Raw genomic sequence first — 21,300 nt, 5'->3', positions numbered from 1 at the left:
CCTGGAGAACATGAAAATGTTAAAAAGGAAAAATCCTGCTACTGGTTAAGTGTATTTCATTGTCCAAGTGGTGAGAAAATTATATTAATTTAAATTATAGAGAAGAGTTAAACTGTATTTTCAAAAGTCTTCATGATACTAATAATGATTTTGGTATACTAATGTCCTTGCCAGGACCATGGATAAAAAGTTTCTTTTATCCAAATCATTCTGGAAAGACTGTTTTACTCAGGAGCCTTGAAAACCTAGTCTTAGTTGTTGCAAAGGTTTCACCTCTGGTCTTTGGTCTGTACAATTCTTTGAGAAGTGACAGAGCAATGCCAGCAGTAAATGACACTGTGGTGACCTGCACCTACAGGCTGAAGGCTGAGTGTAAAGGGGAGAAACTTCAGTGTCACAAATTATTGGCTTTTACCATTTGAAAGAGGGGAAGAGCTCTTGGATCTGCTGCTTTTCATGTGGTTTGTTTGTTACCAGCAGCTTCTACAGCAGCAGCTATTCCTGACCATTACAAACGGAATAGGAAACCTGAAAAGATGCAGTGTTTGATGCTGAGGCTGAGGTCACAGGCCTGAGAGAAGTGAAGCTCCCAGCTGGGACTGGGGTCACGACTGGGAGCACTCAGTGCCAGTGGCTGTGCTAAAGAGCAAAGGTGGATTGGAGGAACAAACTGCTGGCTTTGTGACCCTCATCTTCCCCTACATGCGGGATTTGCCTCCCCTTGCCCATTGATTTGGCTCTTCATTTCTTGGAGTATAGCTCACAAAGTTGGCAGCAGCATATTTATGGCAGAAGTTAAAGAGACTAAGATGAAAATCTTGTTGCTTTCAGACAGACAATGGGCTAAGAGATAATGACATAAAGCCAAGAGTCTCAGAATGGGAAGTGATTCAGGAAGCTGGTGTGAAACTCAAGCCCATGTATGGCCCAGGATACACTGGCATGAAGAACCTGGGGAATAGCTGCTACCTCAATGCTGTCATGCAAGCCATTTTCAGCATCCCAGAGTTCCAGCGAGCGTAAGTAGCTCCAAACTACCTCTGGTCACTAGCTGCTGCATTCATCAATTCGTTGTTTTTCTAAGAAAAATGGTGGTTTAATTTTTGTCTTGCCTGCAAACAGGTCTCTTTCAGTCAGTCCAGTGACTGCTTAAAGGATTTAGTGGTTGTTTTGGTTTGGAACATAAAACCCAAGCTGCCTTCAAATTAAAAACAAACTGTCTCAACTTCAGTGATGGGAAATAATTTTCCACCTCAGATATTTGATGTCTGAGTCTCTGCTTTTTATGTACAGATGCACATACCTCTGCTTACCTGGGCATCATCAGTATCACATTAAGGGTTTTGTACTGGCCCATGCCAGGAGTCATTCTGTGTGATCTGTGCCAAAAAACTGGCACAGACATGTTGATATTGATCCATGCTAGTGAAAAACACTGCACCTGTAGCATGTAGGTCTAGCTAAGAGGGGAAGCTGACAGAGGAACATTTTAATTAAAATTTAAAAAAAGTAGTGGCAAGAATAGTATAAATGTATTCCTCCACTGAATAATTAAGAGAGTAAAAGGACAAAAGCACAACAGAAAAATATTAAATACTCCCAACTGATCAAAGCTGAACACGTGATTCCAAGGAGAGAAGCCTTTTTATAAAGGACAGTCCATGGTTTGAAATAAAATTCAGAGTGCCCTTTCCTTCCAAAGCAGCACTAGTGTATGTGCTGGAAGTGAAGCTTTTAGATTTTGGAAAACCCCCCAGGTTTTCATGTTAGAAATTACCTTCTGGAGAAGAAGAGGGAGAAAACTTGTGTTTATTTTCTTTGTTAGCCATATGGAGTACAGTCTACGGGTTCATTAAGTGCCAGCTCTTCTACCTCCACTATTGAAAAATATCAAAATGGACTTTATTAGGGAAGATAATTTTCCACAGCATGGTCCCGTGAGTTACCTGGAGGACTCACTGTCATCAAAATAGTGGAGATCTTTGATGAGAGAGGGACCAGCACCACGGCCATACCTACCCAGCCTGTTTTTTCCTGTGCTCAAGGGCAGCCAATGCTCAGAGAGTGCTGCTAAGTGCTTCACTTTCCAACAGGCTGACTAGAGCAGTGTTTCCCTCAGTGTTATCAGAATTGTGAAACTCAATAGAAATGTTCTTTTTACATATTCTTGTCCTAATACAAACCTGAATTTACTTGGTTATAATGGTTGGGAGTAAAAAGTACACTGGTTCTTAACTCAGCTCTGTGGTTTTGACCTACACCATCCTGCAGCTTTTGCAAGATTCAGGAATAGAATGTAAATTCCAGATGAACAACATAGCAATATTCTAGAAGCTTTCAAGTAAAGCCTCAATGTCCATTTCCTTATTTCTTTACTATTATTTTTGCATTACAGAAGCACTAATTGAGGATAGATTGAATCATTAAGCTGCAGTATTTGACTGTTTCTGCTTTGTTCTTGCTGCCCAGGTATGTGGGAAACCTTCCACGAATATTTGACTACTCCCCTCTTGATCCAACACAAGATTTCAATACTCAGATGTAAGTGACATTTCTCAGTTATTTACTTGGTCAGGTTAAATAGAATCTAAATGATTTAATGGCAGAGCAAAAGAACACCTTTTCATGAGCTCAGAAGGGAGATATGGCACAGGGAGATTGAGATTTGACCACTTAGTTGCAATGATGGTAATGCTGGTTCATCAAGGAGTCAAAAGCAGTAAGCTTCATTTTTTTTTGCTTGAAGTAAGCATTTTGTTTTTCTCACATATTTGTTTCCACCCCTCCACTTTCTTCCTTACAGGGCTAAACTGGGACACGGCCTCCTTTCAGGCCAATACTCTAAGCCACCCATGAAATCTGAGCTCATTGAGCAGGTGATGAAAGAAGAACACAAGGTATTTGCCTGAGTTTGTACAGCCACTGGTAACTAGGTAAAAGTGATATCCTGAGCAAAGGGAACAGGTGCTGGGCTTTGGGGAACACGTGTGGGTCCAGCATGGATGGGATGCTTAGCAAGGTGGAATGTGAAGATTACTAAGTCAGGGATAAATTAGTCAGGCACTATTTGTGCAGTGCATCAAAGCAAGCACTGGTTCTGCTGATAAAGTGCTCTGCTGCTCCAGTGACAAGTGCAAATGTTCACACAACTTGCAACCAATGTTTATCTTCTCTGAGGAACAACAACAACAAAAACAATGTTGTGCGGAGAGTCCTGGAAGCAAACTTCTAAACCCTCTTTAAATTACTGAAAGTATAAATAGCTAAAGAATTGTTTCCAGGGAGTGTCTGACAATACTCCACTTGACTTCAGGAGAAGGTAGTGCAAGATTGGGTGGTGCTGGGGGCTTTGGAGATGGAGGGGCCATGCAGAGCCACAGGAGTAATGCATGCTTCTGCCACTGAGGGATGGTGGTGGTTGCCAAAGAAACAGATATTTTCCTCTACCTTCATCTATCAATTATTGACATAGGAATTTCTCCTGAAATCAGAATGCCAATAAGATTTTGGACAGAAAGAGCATCTGGTACAGAGTAGTTTGAATGACCTGGCAGTCATGTGTCTCCCAAGTAATTGCTTTGTACAGTGGCAATTCAATGTTTTGGAACAAGCAAATCCTGCTTGTTCCTATTAAATAAAGTTCAAGGCTAATCAGCACTGGGGCAAAGGAATAGTGGGACAGATTTCAGCAAACTCCATACATTGAGTTATGTGTACTCGCTGACCTGCTTTCCTAAACACATCCAGGATGTGACTGGAAAATAATGTGCTGGAAGTTCAGGGATCTGAACCCTTGGAATAAAGCTGCATCTCCTTGTTTAGCTCAGCAGCCACTATTAGATGAGATATTGAGAACTCTTTAATGACAGATGGGATGAAACTCTGTCAGGTTGCAGTAGGCTTCTACTGACATTTAACAGTGCTTGTGTTCATTAGTTCAGTTTAATGAAGCTGAAGTTACATGCATGAAGCATCCTTATCAAGCAATTGAGAGCATATATTAGGATTTGAAACAGCTTTTACAGCCTTTTATGCTTGTTGTATTGATGATTTATTTACAGAAAAAGTCAGATGTAGATATTTTCTCTATTCCTTCACTCTTGGAATCCAAATCTATGTTTTTTTCAGGTTGACAATGCTTTTTTTTTTCTTTTGTTTGCTTAGCATTTTAGGCCTTAAATGTTTTGAAGTGCTTCTGCTTTGTGTCTATAATATCAATTATTCATTTAACTTTTATTCCTTTATTTCTTTTCCCCTTCTACATGCAAAGAAGTTCTCAGTCTTTCTGAGCCTTTGGAATTCATCCAAAGTTGGGGAGGTGTTGCCTGTAAAAGCATTCATATGAGATCTGCAGTGGTCCAGCACAATCTATATTTAGCTAAACTGTTTTGCAACTCTTGATGGGGAAAGCATGCCAGGTATTCAGTAAATATTCATGGTGCTGTGGAGTTGAAATTTTTCACCACAGAAGTTTAGACTGGAAATGGCAGCATTTTCCTTGGACCCACTTTAGACCCTAAAGGGTCATCAGCCAGGGCTTGATTTTCTGCTTTGAGCTTTAACATTTCTTCTGAGTTTAGATTTCCCACCCCCCCCCCCCCTTTTATTGTCCTTGAGGTGAGATTGCAAGATTCAATCCTATTTTTGCAGACTGTCACATATGGCATGCTCCTCTTCTTCCTGCTCAAGGGGCTGAGTACAAAGTGTATAGGTGGAAACAAGGCTTGATTCCAAACTGAGTGCATTAAACAGCATTGTACAGCAGTGTGCCACATTCCTGCTTCTGGCGCAGGAAGAAGTTGCAATGTGAGCTGCTTTATGCACTTATCTCCCCAGTCCCAGTTTGGATGAAAGGCAGTTGAGGACACTGAAGCAGTGCATAACCCAGGATGCAGAAATCCCCAGAGCATCTCTCTCTCCAAGCAATACAGAGAGTCTGTCTCTTGATGGGAGCCTTTAGGGATCATCTTAGCCTGATGTGGTTGGTGGTCTACTGCCAAGAATTGGAAAAAGCATTTAAAAATGAGAATCTGCTTCTGATTTCAATGAATATTGCACCCTGGTAAAATAAAGAAAAAGAATTTACTCTTCCAGTGTGTATTTTATATGGCCTCCATTTCATGCTGCTTTTTCTATTGTTGTATTCATATGTAGTAAGGAATGAAATTGGCTGAGTTTTTAACAGCCTCTGAGAGCTCCTAAAGGTTATACTTGTGCTTGGATTGTGCAGAAAATTATTTGCTTTCATGGAAGGTGAGGGCAAATCTCAGTAATAGATTCTGACCCGTTCAAAAATGTTATTTGACAAGTGTAATAGCTAGTGTTGTCTTGAGGATCTGGAATGGTTGGAGAGATTCTTAAAGGGGTATAAAGGATTAGAAAGTCAAAACCAGGACTGTCTTGGAAGACAGAGGTTTTCTAATTTAGGGCAGTTTGCTCAGATGTAACTGAATGGCCAAAGGCAGTAAGTTATGGTTTTTCAACATGACCATCACCTGCAAATTGCAAATTCATGTCTGCTCTTAAAAACTCACCTGGGAATGCATGCTGCACACATTAGATGTTCTCTGCTTGGTTCTGCACAGCTCTCTGGAAGGTTTTGTCCTGAGGAAAGCTGCCAGCTGATACACCAAAGTGCTTCAATGCTCTGGCACAGGGTTCTGAAAGCAATATCAAATGTTATATAACAATGTAGGCTTTCAGCCTTTCTGAAAATTACTAACCTTTAAAAACCTCCAGTAATCTCTTTAAAATGCCAATTGCCAAAGGACAGGTAGAGTGAGTTCTGCAGGAACTAAGCCATAAAACATATTCCAGAACCCCCTCAAATCTTGTTTCAGGACCCTTCCCATTTTTATTAAAATGGAAAAATAGGTGAAATGGAAGCTATCATTCCTCCAGTGCCAGAAATGGGCCATAGATAGATTTAGTGGAGTAACTTTGAGATATTTGGTTCATGATTGAATAAAAATCCCTTTTTAAATGGTTTTTCTCTCTTTCATTTAGCCTCAACACAATGGAATATCTCCTCGAATGTTCAAGGCTTTTATAAGTAAAGGCCACCCAGAATTTTCCTCTAATAGACAACAAGATGCACAGGAATTTTTCCTACATCTGATAAATCTAGTAGAGGTGAGAAAACCTGAATTGCTACTTCTTTTTCTGGTTATATTAGACAATGAAGCCAAAACTGTTACATGAGTAGCTCATATTTTAGTTATATTACTTTTAGCCTTAGATATGTAGAAGGTGGGACTAATTACACTGTATTTTGTTTTAGAAACATTTGCTTTCTTAATTCTTCGTCTTCTTTACTTCAGACTCTTGCATGACCATGAGCAGGGCCAGTGGTGCTGCTAAATATAAAGAGGTCAAGCTTCAATGTACAGGCTATAAAATTCATAAACATGTGTGACCTTTTAAATTGCTGTTCCTGTTTATCATATTGAAATGTGCCAGAGAATATCAATGAATTGGGTATTATGGTTATTATTGTTATTGTTCCAAGTTCTTATAATTGTTGGGAGCAAATTAATTACCCTGTCCAGCTGTTGTACAAATCCCAGCTGTATGTTACTGAATCATGGGAGGAAGGATTCCCCTGCTGAAAGCAGAGTGGCTGTTTGTCAGTGGAATATTTCTGTATAAAGCTTTAGTTCCACCAAGCTCCAGCTCAGTGCTGTGTGTAAAGGAATCATACTGTGAATTTTAATGCTGTCTTTCTGAAAAGGAATTTACAAATACATGCAGTTTTGATGTAAAGCATTTCTTGTCTGCCCTTCCTCCCTCGTTTCCCATTTTCCCCAAGAATCAAGGCTATTTATTCATGGGTTCAGTCTCTAGATGAAGTTACTCACATTTGTATGCATAATGTTCCACATCCCTAAATGCATGTACTGATTATAGGGTGGTTAGAAGAGACTTTTCTGTTTCTTGCCTGATAACAGGCATTAACATGAACAACAAGGAGGAGGTATATTATTTGCATGACATTCCCATCTAGATAATGAACTACAAGTTGCTTGTTCTGTTTCAGTGCATATTCAGAGTGGTAGGAGCAACTCTGTTTGCTGAGAGGATGCTCCATGTTATTTTTCTGAGCTTTCTGTCTTTACTGTAACTTGCCACCTTCCTACCTTCTGCTCACCTTGACTCAGTCAGGATCTTGTATGTTCTCAGGAACAAACCCTGCAAGTTCTGTGTGTAGAAAGATGCTGCTGTGAGTGCAGAACTTGTGGATTGTGGTGGTTTTCTCTGTAGGGGACAGAGCTCTGCACACAGTCCAGTGTGAGCTGAGCTGCCAGATCAGTGTCTTTGTGCTTGCCTTAAAACAACCAGCAGCCTTTGGATTTTCTGGTCATTTTAGTGATCACCACATGTGGATTCTTTTGTTTCCTTTCTCTGCTAAGATTGGGATTAAATTGTGAGATGGCATTTCTTGTTTGGACTTAGATGTTTATTAGTTCTTACCTATATTATAGTCTTACAAGTTGTGAGTTTTACAGTACTTCTCTCTAACAAGGTAAAAATGGAGTTGTATCTTTTTCTCTACAAGGCTTTTTAAGGATAAACTGTCTAATTAAGAAATGACACCTAAATTACTTTTACTTTTAAGCTTATAACTAACATACTTTCTTTTATAACTAACTACTCATGCTCCGCAATGCTGACTTTTTAATCTAATTAAAACCTTACTTAAACCTATGGAGAAGAAGATGAACTTTCCTTTTGCTTTATATATATTACCACATTCTAAAACCTTAAAATCTATGTTTTCTACCATGTGATATTGCACACTTCTATCCAAACTCCACACTCATAATCTCAGTCCTATCATTCAATTTTGGAACTTTCCTCTACGGCTTCAGGTCAAATGCAGTGTTTCCTTGGGGGTCAGTGTCTGTCAGCACAGAAGGTCTGAAACCCTCAGCAGCCAGGGTTCCAAGAGGCACGGGAGTGACCTGGTGTGCTGTTCCTTTCAGAGGAACCCCGTAGGCTCGGAGAACCCCAGCGATGTGTTCCGGTTCCTGGTGGAGGAGCGCACGCAGTGCTGCCAGTCCCGCAAGGTGCGCTACACGCACAGGGTGGACTACATCATGCAGCTCCCCGTGGCCATGGAGGCAGCCACCAACAAAGGTAACGGGGCAAACTGCTCTGCTTGACCAGGGATGTGCCACTTTGTGCCCAGAGACCCCACCAGCGCTGAATCGCCTTTATCCTGGACAGTGAAACAGTTTGTGAAAGCATCTTCATTATAAAAATGAGCTGAACATACCAGCTAATTTGTATCTTTTAAAAGCACACACTCACAAAGAACAACCAAAAACCCAAATCTGCTTTCTTTTCTTTAGCAGAATATTATAAGATCTAATGTGATAATACAGAATAGGAGTATAAGGTAGTTTTAATCTATAAATCTAAAATACACAATTTGGGTGTTCTGGGCTTTAGGGGTGGATGGAAGGAGGATGAACTATTGGATGTTGATTTAATAAGCAGGAGTGTTTTCCTCATGCCTGTGAAAAGCACCCTTGTTTGTAAAGGAGAAAATGGCCAAGGAGGCTTGAACACTTGGGAGCAGGAGGAAGGCACTGACAAAATGTGGTTTCATCTGCAGTCAGTGGTGAAGAGCCTTGCAGAATAACATAATAAATGCATGCTTGAGGTAGAAGTGAAGGGGGCATCACAGGAACATGAAGGGAGATGTGCCTCTGATTTCCTACATAATCTGAACATTTAAAGTATTTTAAAACCAGAAGGTTCTATTTTGGTTGTTTGATGAGATGCTATGAAATACCACATGGTAGAGAATTCTACCTACTTTTACCTAGCCTACAACTCCTTGCACTGGACAAGAAGTTTAGGAGAACTTTTCATTCTTTGTTAATCTCTTTCAGTGATGACTCTGTTGCTTATAAAAGTACATATTATTTCCAGGTAATGACTCAGGAGACAGATTAGTTTGTGAATTTAACATATGGCACTGCTCAGCTTACCAGTGTCAAGATTTTTTCTAGATCATACATAATCCTGGCCTGTGTAAAAAGTCAGATGACACAGATAGACAGCAATAACTTTCCAACTCAGATTGAGCTCTGATAAAGTGGGTGAGTGGTATTACTGTTCACAGAGGATTCTGGCTGTCATGGCCAAGTTTTCATTGCCTGTGTCCTCCAGTTCTGTGTTTTCACCATGAACAGAAACCTTAGAGATGTGGCTGTAAGTGTAGCTCCTGACCCCAATGCAGACAAAAAGATTTGATGTCTAGTTAAAAGTATGTAAAACTATTATTGCTAAGTAGGTTTTTGCATTTCTAAAACTTGCAGAAATAAGCCTGATGAGGAGCACATAACCATGACAATGTTCATTAGCTTCTAGTGTTGTGTGTATTTCTCAGATGAATTAATTGCCTATGAACTGAAGAGGCGAGAAGCAGAAGCTGCAAGGAGGCCTCTGCCAGAGCTGGTCCGTGCCAAGATCCCATTTAGTGCTTGTCTGCAGGCCTTTTCTGAACCCAGCAATGTGGAGGACTTCTGGAGCAGTGCCCTTCAAGCAAAATCTGCTGGAGTTAAGTAAGTGGTGTTTGCCTGCCTGTTAAAAACTGTGCTCTGTGCTTATCTTCCTACCTGGGCATGGTGCAGAGAGAAACAAACAAATGCACAGTGAGCTCTGGCATCACATTAGTGTTGGGGCTCATCAGTGGGATGTGCAGATCCAGCCTTGCAAGAGTTGTAATGATGAACTGAGTGGGAAATTAATTGTTCTCAATGGTCAGAGTCCAAGAAGTGATTCGGTCTGGTTGTTGAGAACTTGAACTTTAAATGCTTGTAGGGTTGGATCCTTTGTGTCAAGCAGCAATAGCTCATTCAGTGTGCGTGAGGTACTGGGATCTGTGCTGCTGGGGATTCTGTTGCCTGATTTCAATGAATTCTGTTTCTTGTCCTTCCCAGGACTTCCCGCTTTGCTTCCTTTCCTGAGTACTTAGTGGTGCAGATAAAGAAATTCACCTTTGGCCTTGACTGGATACCCAAAAAGCTTGGTATGTGCTTGTTTTATTTACCTTTCTATCCCAGATAATTAATAAGATGTGCACACTGTAGTGAAGACCTGACTCAAGTAATAAGTTTGTACTGTGAAGGTCCTAATTGAATCTTTTTCCCTTTTACAATAAATTTAACCAATCCATCAGGTCTGTGGAGTTAAAACACAGTTTCATGTAATCTGAGCTAGTTAAATTGTGCTTTGGCATTCCATATTTCTCAAAAAGCTCTTTTCAGAAGGAGAATCCTGGCTGTTCCTGTACTTTGAGTACCAGAGTCCCCTCTCTGAAGGGGTAGGTTGCACCATAAGGTCATTTTGCTGGCTGCAGAAGCTAAGCCCATTTCTCTGCTCTTGCAGATGTTTCTATTGACATGCCAGATTTCCTGGATATCACTCACCTTCGGGCCAGGGGGCTCCAGCCAGGAGAAGAGGAACTCCCAGACATTGCTCCTCCCATTGTCATTCCTGATGACCCAAAAGGTATTTACTGACTTACTCTCCCCTGTATTCCCCTTTCCTTCTAGCACATGGGGATTCTCTTGAGCTATGAACAAAAACCCAGCCCTGTGCTTCTGTAATTGAAGACTCTCAAAACACCCCACAGCCTTTTTTGCTCCCTACTGGACAACCCTAGTTCTTCCAGCTTTCCTGTTTTGGGGATTTATTATAGAATCACAGAGTTTTTTGGGTTGGAGGGGATCTTAAAGATCCCTTGCTATGGATAGGGAGTTCTTTCCCTAGAAGGTTTAATAATTGCTGTTGCTGTCCTTGACTCTCTCCAGAGACCCTTCAGTGCATGCCCATGACTCCCCTGGAGTAAAGTCACTGTGACCTTCCCAGGTCCAGCACAGCACAGCAGTACTTAATACACAAAGGACTACAGCTTAAGAGAACAGCTTTCCAGGCATAGGCTAAGACTCTAAATTTTACTCATTTTAAAAATACAAGACTTGTTCGACCCTAGCAGCTGTGCCTGCATGCACAGTCCTCTTCTCTGGATGTATATGGGCTGCCATTAAAAAAAAAGCTCTGTCTCAAGGAGAAGATGACAAACAGCTGATTATAATGTTTATGGAGAAGAAAGAAAGAGAAGTGATTAAAATGCTGTGCTGTTTTTTTTTTCCTTGAATACTTTTTCTTTTATACTGTTTCTTTTATTCAGAAACAAGAATATTAAATATCCTCTTTCTTTATTCCCTGGGTTTCCCTGGAGAATAAATGGTTTATAGCAAGTAAAATCATGTTTTTATGGTGTGACCTTAGACCCAGGTGGCTGCACTTTCCCCAGATGACTGAAGTTTGAGTGCCTCAGTATTTAATGTGAAGCCAGTAATGCAGCTGCTCTCATGACATGAGTGGCCCCATTTGCTTGGAGATTTATAATAGTGGTGGCAGAATACCATGCTGTATGTATGTGAAAGAAAGCTAGTACCTGAAATTGTGTGCAGAGCAAGGATATGACAAACTTCAATTCCCTAAAGGTTTTAATTCCATCCCTTATCTGTGTAAGTTCCTCACAAAGGCCTTTACCTCCTTACCCTCTTGCTGAATGGACTGACCTAGTTTTAGTGTAAGTGCATGTGTGATGGTACTTTTTTAAAAAGATTCTTGCTTACGTCAGCCATCAGCTTTATTTCCTCCTGGTTTATGGTATCAGTGACACTTTGCTCTGTACTGAGTTAGGAGAAACAATTACTGAGCAGAAATATCCCTGCTCTAATTCATGGCAAAAACATCAGGGAAACAAGGATGAAACTGCCCTGTCTCCATGAGGTCAAATATTTCTATGATTTTAAAAATATGGAATTGTTTTACCCATATGGATCTACTTAGCCTTTTCCCTGTTTTTTTCCATTGTTAATTTTCAGATCACATGATGAACCATTTCGTGGAGTGTACGTATCTCATTTTTCTACTGCTGAAAAAATTGTTTTGCTTCTGCTCAGCTGATGGCTTCTCTCTCTTCACAGAGATGCATGAAGCCTTGCCCTGCATGCTTCCAAATAAAAGCTGATTTCTGTGCTTGTTCAGTGTTCATTCCATGTGTGCAGGACTCTCTTTGAGGGTTGGTATAGCCAGAATATGAGCTGCTCCTCTGCCTGCTGCACCTCAGGAGGATCTTGCAGTCCTGGGGGTCACAACCACTCAATCCCTCTGCACTCTGATCTCACATAAAGCTGTCTGACCCTGTCATCCAGAGGCTGCCAGATCTGGCAGCTGCTATTTCTCTAACCTGCAACATCCTGCCTTTGAGAGGGGCTTGGTTTTGGCTGCCATCTCTAGCTGAGCTCAGCACCTGACTTCCTCACCTCTTAAAATCCAGTGCTGAAGTGTTTTAAAAGAAATAGAATCCTGTAGGAATTCATCCAGATTTAATGATTTGTGTGAGGATCTGTGTCTCTGTGAGACAAAAGATTATCAGTAAGTCTATAATAACTACTGTCATGCTTTGTACAAGGCTGTTTTCTGATGGCTGTGGGTTTATTGAAGTACTAAACCAAATCCAAGCAGTCTGTACTCTAATATATGGCACCGTGAGTAACAATAAGAAATATCATGCAATGGATGAAATGAGACTTTTATATTTTAGAAGGTCCTTTCTTGCAGCCCTAGATATTGATGAGTCTTCAGTAATGCAGCTGGCAGAGATGGGCTTTCCTTTGGAGGCGTGTCGGAAGGCTGTGTACTATACCGGCAACCTGGGTGCTGAAGTTGCTTTCAACTGGATCATTGCACACATGGAAGAGCCAGGTCAGTCACTGGAGGCTGTAAGTTAAACTCAGCTCCTGGTTGTGGATTTTGCCAGTCAGTAGAAATTTTATAATGTGTGACAGAGAAACAATGGCCCCCCCTTCCCCACCTGGGAAACCTGGAGGTGTGAGTGAATTTTCCTAAGCTGCTCCTGGGATGTGCAGATCTTGACCATTATGTGGTGTCCTCTGCCTAGAAGAAGACAACAAACTAAGCTGCACCAGAAGTCATGTCCTCACCACTGGTGTGGGCCAGCTCTGTTTCCACCCTTTGGCTAGGTCCGTGCTGCTAAGGGGGAAGCTGACCTGTGACCAAGTGTAAGTACAAAGAATCCTGTGGTCTGGATGCTTTCCTTCCATATCAGCCTTCTCTAGCTCAGGCTGGAGCATTCATGCCATACTTGGGCTGTCTGGTGATGAACAGGGCTGCTAGATGTTCTCCACTTCCTGTGTTTCATCTCTGCAAAGTTTGGACTCATGATTCAGCACTGAGAACTCCCTTGTCAGGAAACCCCAGATTTGGTTGAGTTCACGCTTCACCATGAGCTTTTGTGTTGCTTGTGTAAATGGGGAATGAGTTTCACTTGGGCTTAGCAGACATTTTCAGATATGGAATCAGTTCATTTTACATCTGTGCACTGGGTTGTCTATTATCCTGATGCCATCATTGCTTCCATACCAATCTTTGCTGCTTTCCTGCAGTTGTTTCACTTCTGCAATGTGCTGACTTACTCCAGTCTGCTCAGTATGAGCACATGCACCTAGATATTTTGCAAAGTGCACATTCATTTTGTTGTTTTTAAGGCTTTCCACACATCTAAGTGTGAAATTAGATGCCAGTGAAATGAACTTACATTGATTTCAGGACTGCTTTTGAGGTCCTGTGTGTTGTTTGTTCATGTTTGTTGTTGACTTTCCAGTTAAGTGAGGCAAAAGAAGGAACTGATGAATGTTTGCTTGTTTCAGACTTTGCTGAGCCATTGGTCATACCTGCATTTGGAGAAGTTGCTTCCAGTGGGGCAGCTGCTTTAGGAGCTGTAGGGTTAGATAACCAGCCTCCTGAAGAGATGGTTGCAATCATCATTTCCATGGGATTCCAGAGGAATGTGGCAATTCAGGCGCTGAAGGCAACAGTGAGTTCATGGGTTATTGGTAGCACTGGGGCTTTGTTTCATGTTCTGTGCTTTGTGCATGTGGGTGCTCAGATGCCTTTGAAATGTGCAAATATCCAGTTAATGCATGGTGAGCCTGGAGCTATCCTGGCAAGGTGTGGCATTCCTGACTTTTCTGGAGTGGGAAAGGTGCTTTGTGTACTTCACTGGAATGGTAAAGTGAGGAAAACTTACCTGCTTTTACAACCTGTTGAAAAATAACCTGGATGCTTGGAGACTGTGTGTCTGCAAGATAAGAGCAGGGGGCTGTGGGTCTTAATTGTGGGATTATTTCTTTTCTATATGTCAAGCTTTTGCAGAGTGCTTGCTGAATACGATTTTCCACGGAGGTGGAGGTATCTTACAATTTTTAAATGCAGTAAATATGATCCTTACTCTGTTCAAAGGCTGATGAGTGGCAGTGTGGTGTTAGAGTGTATTAAAGGCTGCTCTTTTGATTGTGTGACTGGCAGAACAACAACTTGGAGCGTGCACTGGAGTGGATCTTCAGCCACCCTGACCCTGAGGAAGAAAGTGACCCTGCTTTGGACACCATGGATATGGAGAACAATGCCAATGCCAATATCCTTGCAGAGACAGGGTCAGAGGGACCCAGGATCAAAGATGGCCCTGGAAGTAAGTTCTGCTTCAGCTTAGACCTGGCTGCCATTCTGTTGTGTCACACCCACCCCGTTCATAGAGCTCCTTTCAGTTTTGAAAGTAGTTATTGTGGGTTCTTTCATGCAGGATCCAGGCAATTTACTTGCAGTTTTGTTTCTGGGGCTGATACAGCTCTGTGGGCCACGGAGTTCTGTGGGCTGTCATTGCTCAGAAAACTCTTTGCTTGGACTCACTGAATAACCAGAGCCCAAAATTTTTTGCTACTAGAGCACACAAGTCTCTCTTGGCCTAGGTTTACTTTTTGTTCTGTTGCTATAAGAAAAAAAGACAAAGAAAAGCTAGAATATTGAAATCTTCAGAGGCTGAGCATCCTAAAGAGAGCACTGCTGCTACAGACCACCTGAGTTTCTGTCCTCCTGTGCTCTGCTGGGAAGTTTGATAATCCCTTCAACCAAATTCCTTATTCACACTACCACAAGTACAGTTGGTGTCCTGCATGTTTTGTTTTCTTTTGATTGAGATTCTCTGTCACACTGCTGCTAAATAAACCACAAGATGGGGCTGATGTACAGCAGGCAAAGTTGAGAAGAACCTCCTGGAGGTGTCACAGCACTGGAGTACAAAAGCTCAGTGGTGGTGCTAAGGATGTCCCAGAAAGTTTTTTGAAGGGTCTTTAGTGATGAGTTCTAATAACTGTAGTATGTTCTAAACTTCTACTTCTGGTCTTGAATGTAAAGGTCTAGGAAAAAAATTACCAGGCAATTTGATTTTTGTGTCTGTGGTTGCTACTGTTAGATTAAAATTATAAATATCAACTTTAAATATTTTGGAGACATTGGAAACATTGCTTATTGCTAAGTTAAAAAAAAACCCCCAAACTTGGAATAATTATTTTTTGTGGTACTTAGCCTTTATAGACTGCGACTCTTTACTGAGTGCCTGAAATCCTGATAACAAACATGATTCTGTGGAATAGCTCCAGAAAGCCCTCTCCAGCAAAATCCAGGCCCATGTCCTTATGCAATACCCTGAAAGAAGGAACCCTTTTAGTTTTAGTGGTAATTCAGGTGAATGGCATGAATGGGTGGGGATCAAGAACCAGTGCTGAACTCTCCAGAGACTTTAAGCCTAAAAATTGTCCTTGTGTTAAAGGAAGAGCTTTCTTTCCTGTCCTCTCTTCTATGCTGAAATACAGACTTCTGTGGTTTTTGATTTATAGGAGATCTGTGATCACACATATAGACATAGCTAGTTTGTGTGCAGAATGAGCTCCCTGCTTGGCACTTTCTGTGGTGCTCTCTGTGAACTGGGAATGAATCTGCTGTTTTCTTTCCTAGCAGGGGCTGTGATCACAGCCCTGCTGTATGTGCACAGGTCTCTGTGGGTTTGATTTGGATTGGTTTGATGTTTCACAGTGAATCTGAGCCACTAGTTAAGTTGGAAACATGCTGCAGTGTTAACAGAAACTGAGTTTGGGGATGCAGAGTCTGTGTTGGGAGTGCTTAGCTTCTTCTCCAGTATTAGAAAGAACATTTCCCCTGGAGTCATACTGCAGTGATAGAAGTGAAATACTTAGGGTGCCATTTGTATTTCTTAAAACAGGGTATGAGCTGTTTGGGTTCATCAGCCACATGGGAACATCCACAATGAGTGGCCACTACGTTTGTCACCTCAGAAAGGAGGGAAGGTGAGTGCAGCTGGGGGAGACACGTGGGATCAGCAAATGTTTGATTTCAATTGATTTGATCTGAAGAATCTGTACAGAGCAGGGCATGCTCATGGCAGACAACATGGGCTGTTACCATCTGGAGGCTTCCCACCAAAAAAATTAAAATTGTCACAGATGTGATGAGTCAGTTCTGATCCCACTGATGTCTGTGAAATGTACCATTGGCTCTCCTGTGCTGGCCATTCCAAATCTCTGTTCAGTTTGGGGCATTGGTTCTGGATCTGGCTGAGTTTGTCTGAGCTCTTCCCAACTTCCTTTTGTTGCCCATGAATAGAAAGCCATGGAACCATGGGCTGATACCAGTGCTGCTGGTACTGTGGTGCTGATCTTGTTGTGATTCTGATATGCTGCCATTATTTGACATTGGGAATCCCTGATTTTCCTTCATTTGAGCTGTAAATACACATTCCTCTGCATATCCCTCCTCCCTTTTAGTTCCTGATTCTGGCAGCTGGTTCAGCTGTTCCTCTGATCCTTTGTTCTCATTGCAATGCCTAATTTTAGATTTTAAACTCTTTGAGGTTTGGGTCTGAGAAGTCTCTGATAAATCTGTGGTGATTTTTACACTCCTGGAATGTAATCAATCTTGTTTTCCTTTCAGATGGGTGATCTACAACGACCTTAGAGTCTGTGCCTCAGAACGACCTCCCAAAGACCTGGGCTACATTTATTTTTACCACAGGATACCAAGTTAGGCCTCAAATCTATCACCTGGCCTTAAGAAGCCATAAGCCTTTTTAACCTGCCCAAAAAAAGCCTACAATAAAAATCTAATACCAACAAAAGACCCCTTAACCCTTGGACTGCCAAAAAGCAAAGGAAACCATGGGATGTTTATAGTGTATTTAAAAACAATCATTTGATGCCGCCTTAAGTGTTAGATGGAAGATTTCTATTAGGTGCTGTATAGGACATTGTTTTAAATTTATACACCTTGCAGGCCATGTGGATTTCTGGTGGAGTTTGCAGCTAGTGTGTGGAGAATATGGAAGCTTCAGTGTTGAGCAGAAACAGTTCAGCCCAGCTCCTGCCTGTCCTGCCCGTGCATCCTCTGAAGAGCACAAACAGATTTTTGTGTCCTTGGTGACTGGGAGCCTGTGTTTGCATCCAGAGTCCAGATCATGTAGAGAAATCATTTGAAGGGAGGCGGTTTGTGGCTGTTCTTCAGAGCAGAATGTCCTTTTCCAGAGATCATTTTCAGTGCAGTGAGAAAAGTCAGCTGAAGTTGTATCTGTTGGAATTCAGTGGTACAGTATCTTGATTTGACTTTTCCAGGCTTAAGCCTGAGAGACTGATGGAGACAGGAGCAATCTCCTGTCATGCCCTGTACATTTTTTGCCAAAGAGAAATTTTGTTTTTGCAGACATAGGTTTCTTCATCTTCACTTGAATGTTTATTTAGTAAGTTCTACCAACAGATTCAGGATTACAGATGGCTAAAAGCAGCAGAATTTCTGACTATGAAATTAAATGCACACCCTCAGGAAAGGCAAGGCTGTTATTTAAATTTTGTTTTCATATGGAGGAGGTAAAGAAGGGTTTAATGTCCCATTATATTTATGTCAGGGAAATTTGTATCTAGACCACTCATATTCCGTCTGAAATCAACTCCCTGACAAAGTACTTGCAGTGCAATCCTGCTTTCTGCTAAAGATTGCTTAAATATTGACTTTCATATCTGAATGCGGGAAATTGCTCAGTGAGTTTTCCGATTTATTGATTTACCCCTCTCTTCCTCCATTAAAAAACCAAGCCAAAACAACAGCAACCAACAGGAACAAAAAAAAAAAAAAAACACCACAATGAAAACCCCCTTGAATTGATATTCTCACTTTCTTTAAACTTGCAAATGCATCAATAATCTGATCTCTTCAAGAGACACCTTCTAAAAGGGGTCTGATATCTCTGGCAGGGATGATGGGGTGGGTAGGCAGGGGCTGGCCTTTCCTGTCTTTTTTAAAAATTTTTATGGTGTTATTTAAGTGTTTTTCACAGGTGAGAATGCATATGTGGGTTTTAAAATTATATTTGAAAACACTCATTCTAGAAAAATTACAATGGTGAGTGCAAAACCTTTCATGATTCTGGAAAAATAACCCAAAGGTTCCCAGTGTTGGACACTGCTTAGAGGCTGTTGCTGGAGTTGCTTTGTACAATGTTACCAAGCCCTCAAAATAAATTGCAGCAGTAAAAAAAAACCAACCCAAAAAACCCAACTTTTTTTGCAGGGTGCAGGAGAGCCAGAGAGATGTCATTACTTTTTCTCTGCTGTTCGTGCCTGCAAGTTTTAATAGCAAAATTCAGGCAGCTACACACTACAGAAGATAACCCAAATTAAACATCTGTTTATGAGAAGGGAATTTTAGTTTTTGCATTGTCTGGGGAAAAATAATTCTCCCTCTGGTCATAAAGCCGCACATAGAGCCAAAATACACTATTAGGATTTTAATCAGGTTTGGATCATAAAAGATTGTGAGAGAAATTCCAGTGCAATAATTCTACAGAGTGTAAAGGTGTCTCATTGCTGGGAGAGCTCCTTGCTCTTAGAGCTCTTGTGGACACATTAGTGCAGTGTCCTGGCACATTAATGGGTGGCTCCTGTGACATTCAGCTACCTTGTGCTTATTGAGCACAAGTTCTGGATGAAATAAAAGCTGCCAGTAATTTCTTTGCTTCTTCCAGATTTTGGATATTTGAGGACTTCACCAGAAAGTGACAGGTTTGAAAATGGGATCAGCAAATTATGCAGTGATACATCTTCTATTTAAAGTGAAAGAGCAAAACTTCTGTATATATGTGTGTTTCTTCATTCTGGCTGTAGAAAAAGGAGAAAAAGCCTTCCCCCCCCCCCCCTCCTTTAATTTTTAATTCTTTTTTTAAAATTCCCATGTATATTCCAAAGAAGTTCAACACAACAGCTTCATCTTGCCTCATGAACTTAAAGGGCTATTTAGAAACCACCAAGATCTGGTGACTGCTGCCTTTTTATTTAGAAATATTGGGTAAATAAAGGCCAGCTGAGTAACCCCCATGTTCATTGCCCAACTGGAAGCATGGCTGGTCTTGTAGGGTCAAGGATGGAGCTGGAATCTTGCAAAGTGCTTGGTGCATCCCAGGGCTGTGATGGCTGTGCAGCTGCCTGGGCTCAGGAGGAACATTTGGAGGGTGATAAACTGGAAATGGTGGCTGGAAGGGGAGGGCCCTTGGCTGGCTGTGGTGAGTGAATTGGAGCAGCTCAGGTCCTGGGGTTCTTCTCATTTCATCACTTTTGTGTTTTTCCTGCCCAAACCAAAGTTAGTCAGGAGTGCAGGGAGCAGTTTAGAGGAAAGGATTGCAGGTTTTCTAAAATTTAGCAGTTAAAAATATGTTAGAAGTTCTTCAGTCAGGTGCTTGAGGAATTACTTTATTCTCTCCCAAAACAGTGGCCTCCCTCCCTTTGTCATGTGGCTGGTTAAGTTGTCTCCCTTTTGTGATGGGCTTTGTGTGAAGAACATCAAGAACCTGGAGGAGCAGGATGTAAACTCCTGACTCCTCAGCCTCATGGGGGGCAGAGGAGTTTTGGGTTTTTTTAGACTCCAGCATTGCAGAAGCCCCACTCAAACAGACTGTACTGAGGGGATGACTGATCTGCCAGGCTGTGCCTGCTGCAGGCTGAATGTGCTGAATGTGCTGAATGTGCCAGGGCACAGCCTGGGCACACTCCCTGTGTGGGTGCTGGGGGCTCTGTGAGCTGGGAGCTTCTTGACAAAAAGGAATGGAGGAAGAAAAATCACTGTGAGCTGTTAGAGACAATCTGACCTGAGAATCACGGCAAGCCAGGACCTGGCAGTAAATAATGCTCTTATTTCTCAGACTTATTTTTACTTTTTTTGTATGGTTAGGAGAAAGGAAGGAAGAAAAACTCAATAACTTTTCCTTGATTTCCTCTTCTCTTATTCCTAGCAGCATGCTGGATCCAGTAGAATCCTCATTCTGAGTCACAATCTCCTGTCTCCAAAACACATGTAGACTCAAACTCCTATTTAATCTTCCTAGCTAAAATATAATTAGGATAAAAATTAATTTATTCAGACCTGTAGTTTTAAAATAAGAGTAGATCTTTCTGAACTCCCAATCACTTGTAACTCCATTGGATTCAGTGCCATTACCTCTGACTGACTTTGGTGTAAGTGAAACCAACATCAGCCCAGTTCTAGATTCAGACAGCCTCCACCAGGTCACAGAACACATTCAAAATGTGGATGCATCCAGAGCTCATTAGATTTCCTTAGAAACCTCTCCAACTGATTCCTTTTGTTCTCCATCCTGGCAGCAGCCATTTTAATCCTCTTTGCTGTTCTCATGCATTGGAAGTCTATGCAAAATATGTAACTGGACATTTTATTGTTTTCCCCGTTGCCCTTCCTCCCTCAATGGCTGAGATTGGTGTCTGATTTCTACTCAGTCTTCAGTGGTTTTACTGTTGTATCCTGGAAGTGTCTGTCCTGGTTTACTTTGCACCATTCAGAGTTGTTTGCTTGAAGCACTGTTAACTTTCTGGAGAGTATTTGTCTGAGATGAGAAAGGCTGTGAATGACGTTGTTGCAACCGTTTTAAATTAAAAAGAAATATTCTCACATCTGGTGACTGTGTGGATTCTTGCTTCTTTATTCCTGTCTGAACTGGAGAGGAATAGACAGAGTGTGTTTTGATGCTGCCTCTCACTCTTTGTGTTCGCATTTGGTGTTTTACTTAGAAAGACCCTGCAGAGGGAACAGAGAGGTTTGTGAGACTCTTGATTTCTTGTGATTCTTGGTATTTCTGTGGATTTAAGAAAAAAAAAAAAGTAAAATCCCCAAGCCCTGAATGGATATACAGCATGGCAAAAAATAGAAATCAGGTTTTAAGTTAGACTGGTTTGTTTGTTTTTAACTGTTAGGCCTTTTGATGTTCTTTGATCACAAGAGTTGGCAATGTTTGTGTGGAATAGTGCTGTCATTTCACTCCAAATTTCTGCTTTATCATGGTCT

At 41.5% G+C, this 21,300-nt stretch overlaps 1 protein-coding gene across 5 annotated transcripts in view; it reads left to right on the top strand.

Moving 5' to 3' along the window:
• USP13 (ubiquitin specific peptidase 13) overlaps window positions 1-18,457 on the top strand; it is a 47,579-nt gene extending 29,122 nt beyond the window's left edge. For 2 of the 5 annotated variants that reach the window (XM_054282470.1, XM_054282472.1), the window contains exons 8-21: window positions 832-1,019; window positions 2,470-2,541; window positions 2,804-2,897; window positions 6,007-6,132; window positions 7,983-8,136; window positions 9,398-9,572; window positions 9,951-10,039; window positions 10,399-10,521; window positions 11,910-11,936; window positions 12,649-12,792; window positions 13,758-13,924; window positions 14,416-14,578; window positions 16,166-16,250; window positions 16,894-18,457. In XM_054282470.1, coding sequence (XP_054138445.1) covers window positions 832-1,019; window positions 2,470-2,541; window positions 2,804-2,897; window positions 6,007-6,132; window positions 7,983-8,136; window positions 9,398-9,572; window positions 9,951-10,039; window positions 10,399-10,521; window positions 11,910-11,936; window positions 12,649-12,792; window positions 13,758-13,924; window positions 14,416-14,578; window positions 16,166-16,250; window positions 16,894-16,987 — 1,701 coding nt within the window. In that variant the 3' untranslated portion in view covers window positions 16,988-18,457. Of the gene's footprint in view, window positions 1-831; window positions 1,020-2,469; window positions 2,542-2,803; window positions 2,898-6,006; window positions 6,133-7,982; window positions 8,137-9,397; window positions 9,573-9,950; window positions 10,040-10,398; window positions 10,522-11,909; window positions 11,937-12,648; window positions 12,793-12,875; window positions 13,735-13,757; window positions 13,925-14,415; window positions 14,579-16,165; window positions 16,251-16,893 lie in introns of those variants that run through there. The other 3 variants (XM_054282471.1, XR_008483315.1, XM_054282473.1) reach the window with 3 other exon arrangements.
• The last annotated feature ends 2,843 nt before the right edge of the window (window positions 18,458-21,300 follow it).

The sequence above is a fragment of the Melozone crissalis genome, unplaced genomic scaffold (assembly GCF_028551555.1).
Source record: "Melozone crissalis strain CALT ecotype California unplaced genomic scaffold, PUWL_Pcris_2 ptg000034l_1, whole genome shotgun sequence".
Lineage (NCBI taxonomy): Eukaryota > Metazoa > Chordata > Aves > Passeriformes > Passerellidae > Melozone > Melozone crissalis.
The sequence above is the reverse complement of the archived record's forward strand: the minus strand, read 5'-3'. Positions and strand labels throughout refer to the sequence as shown.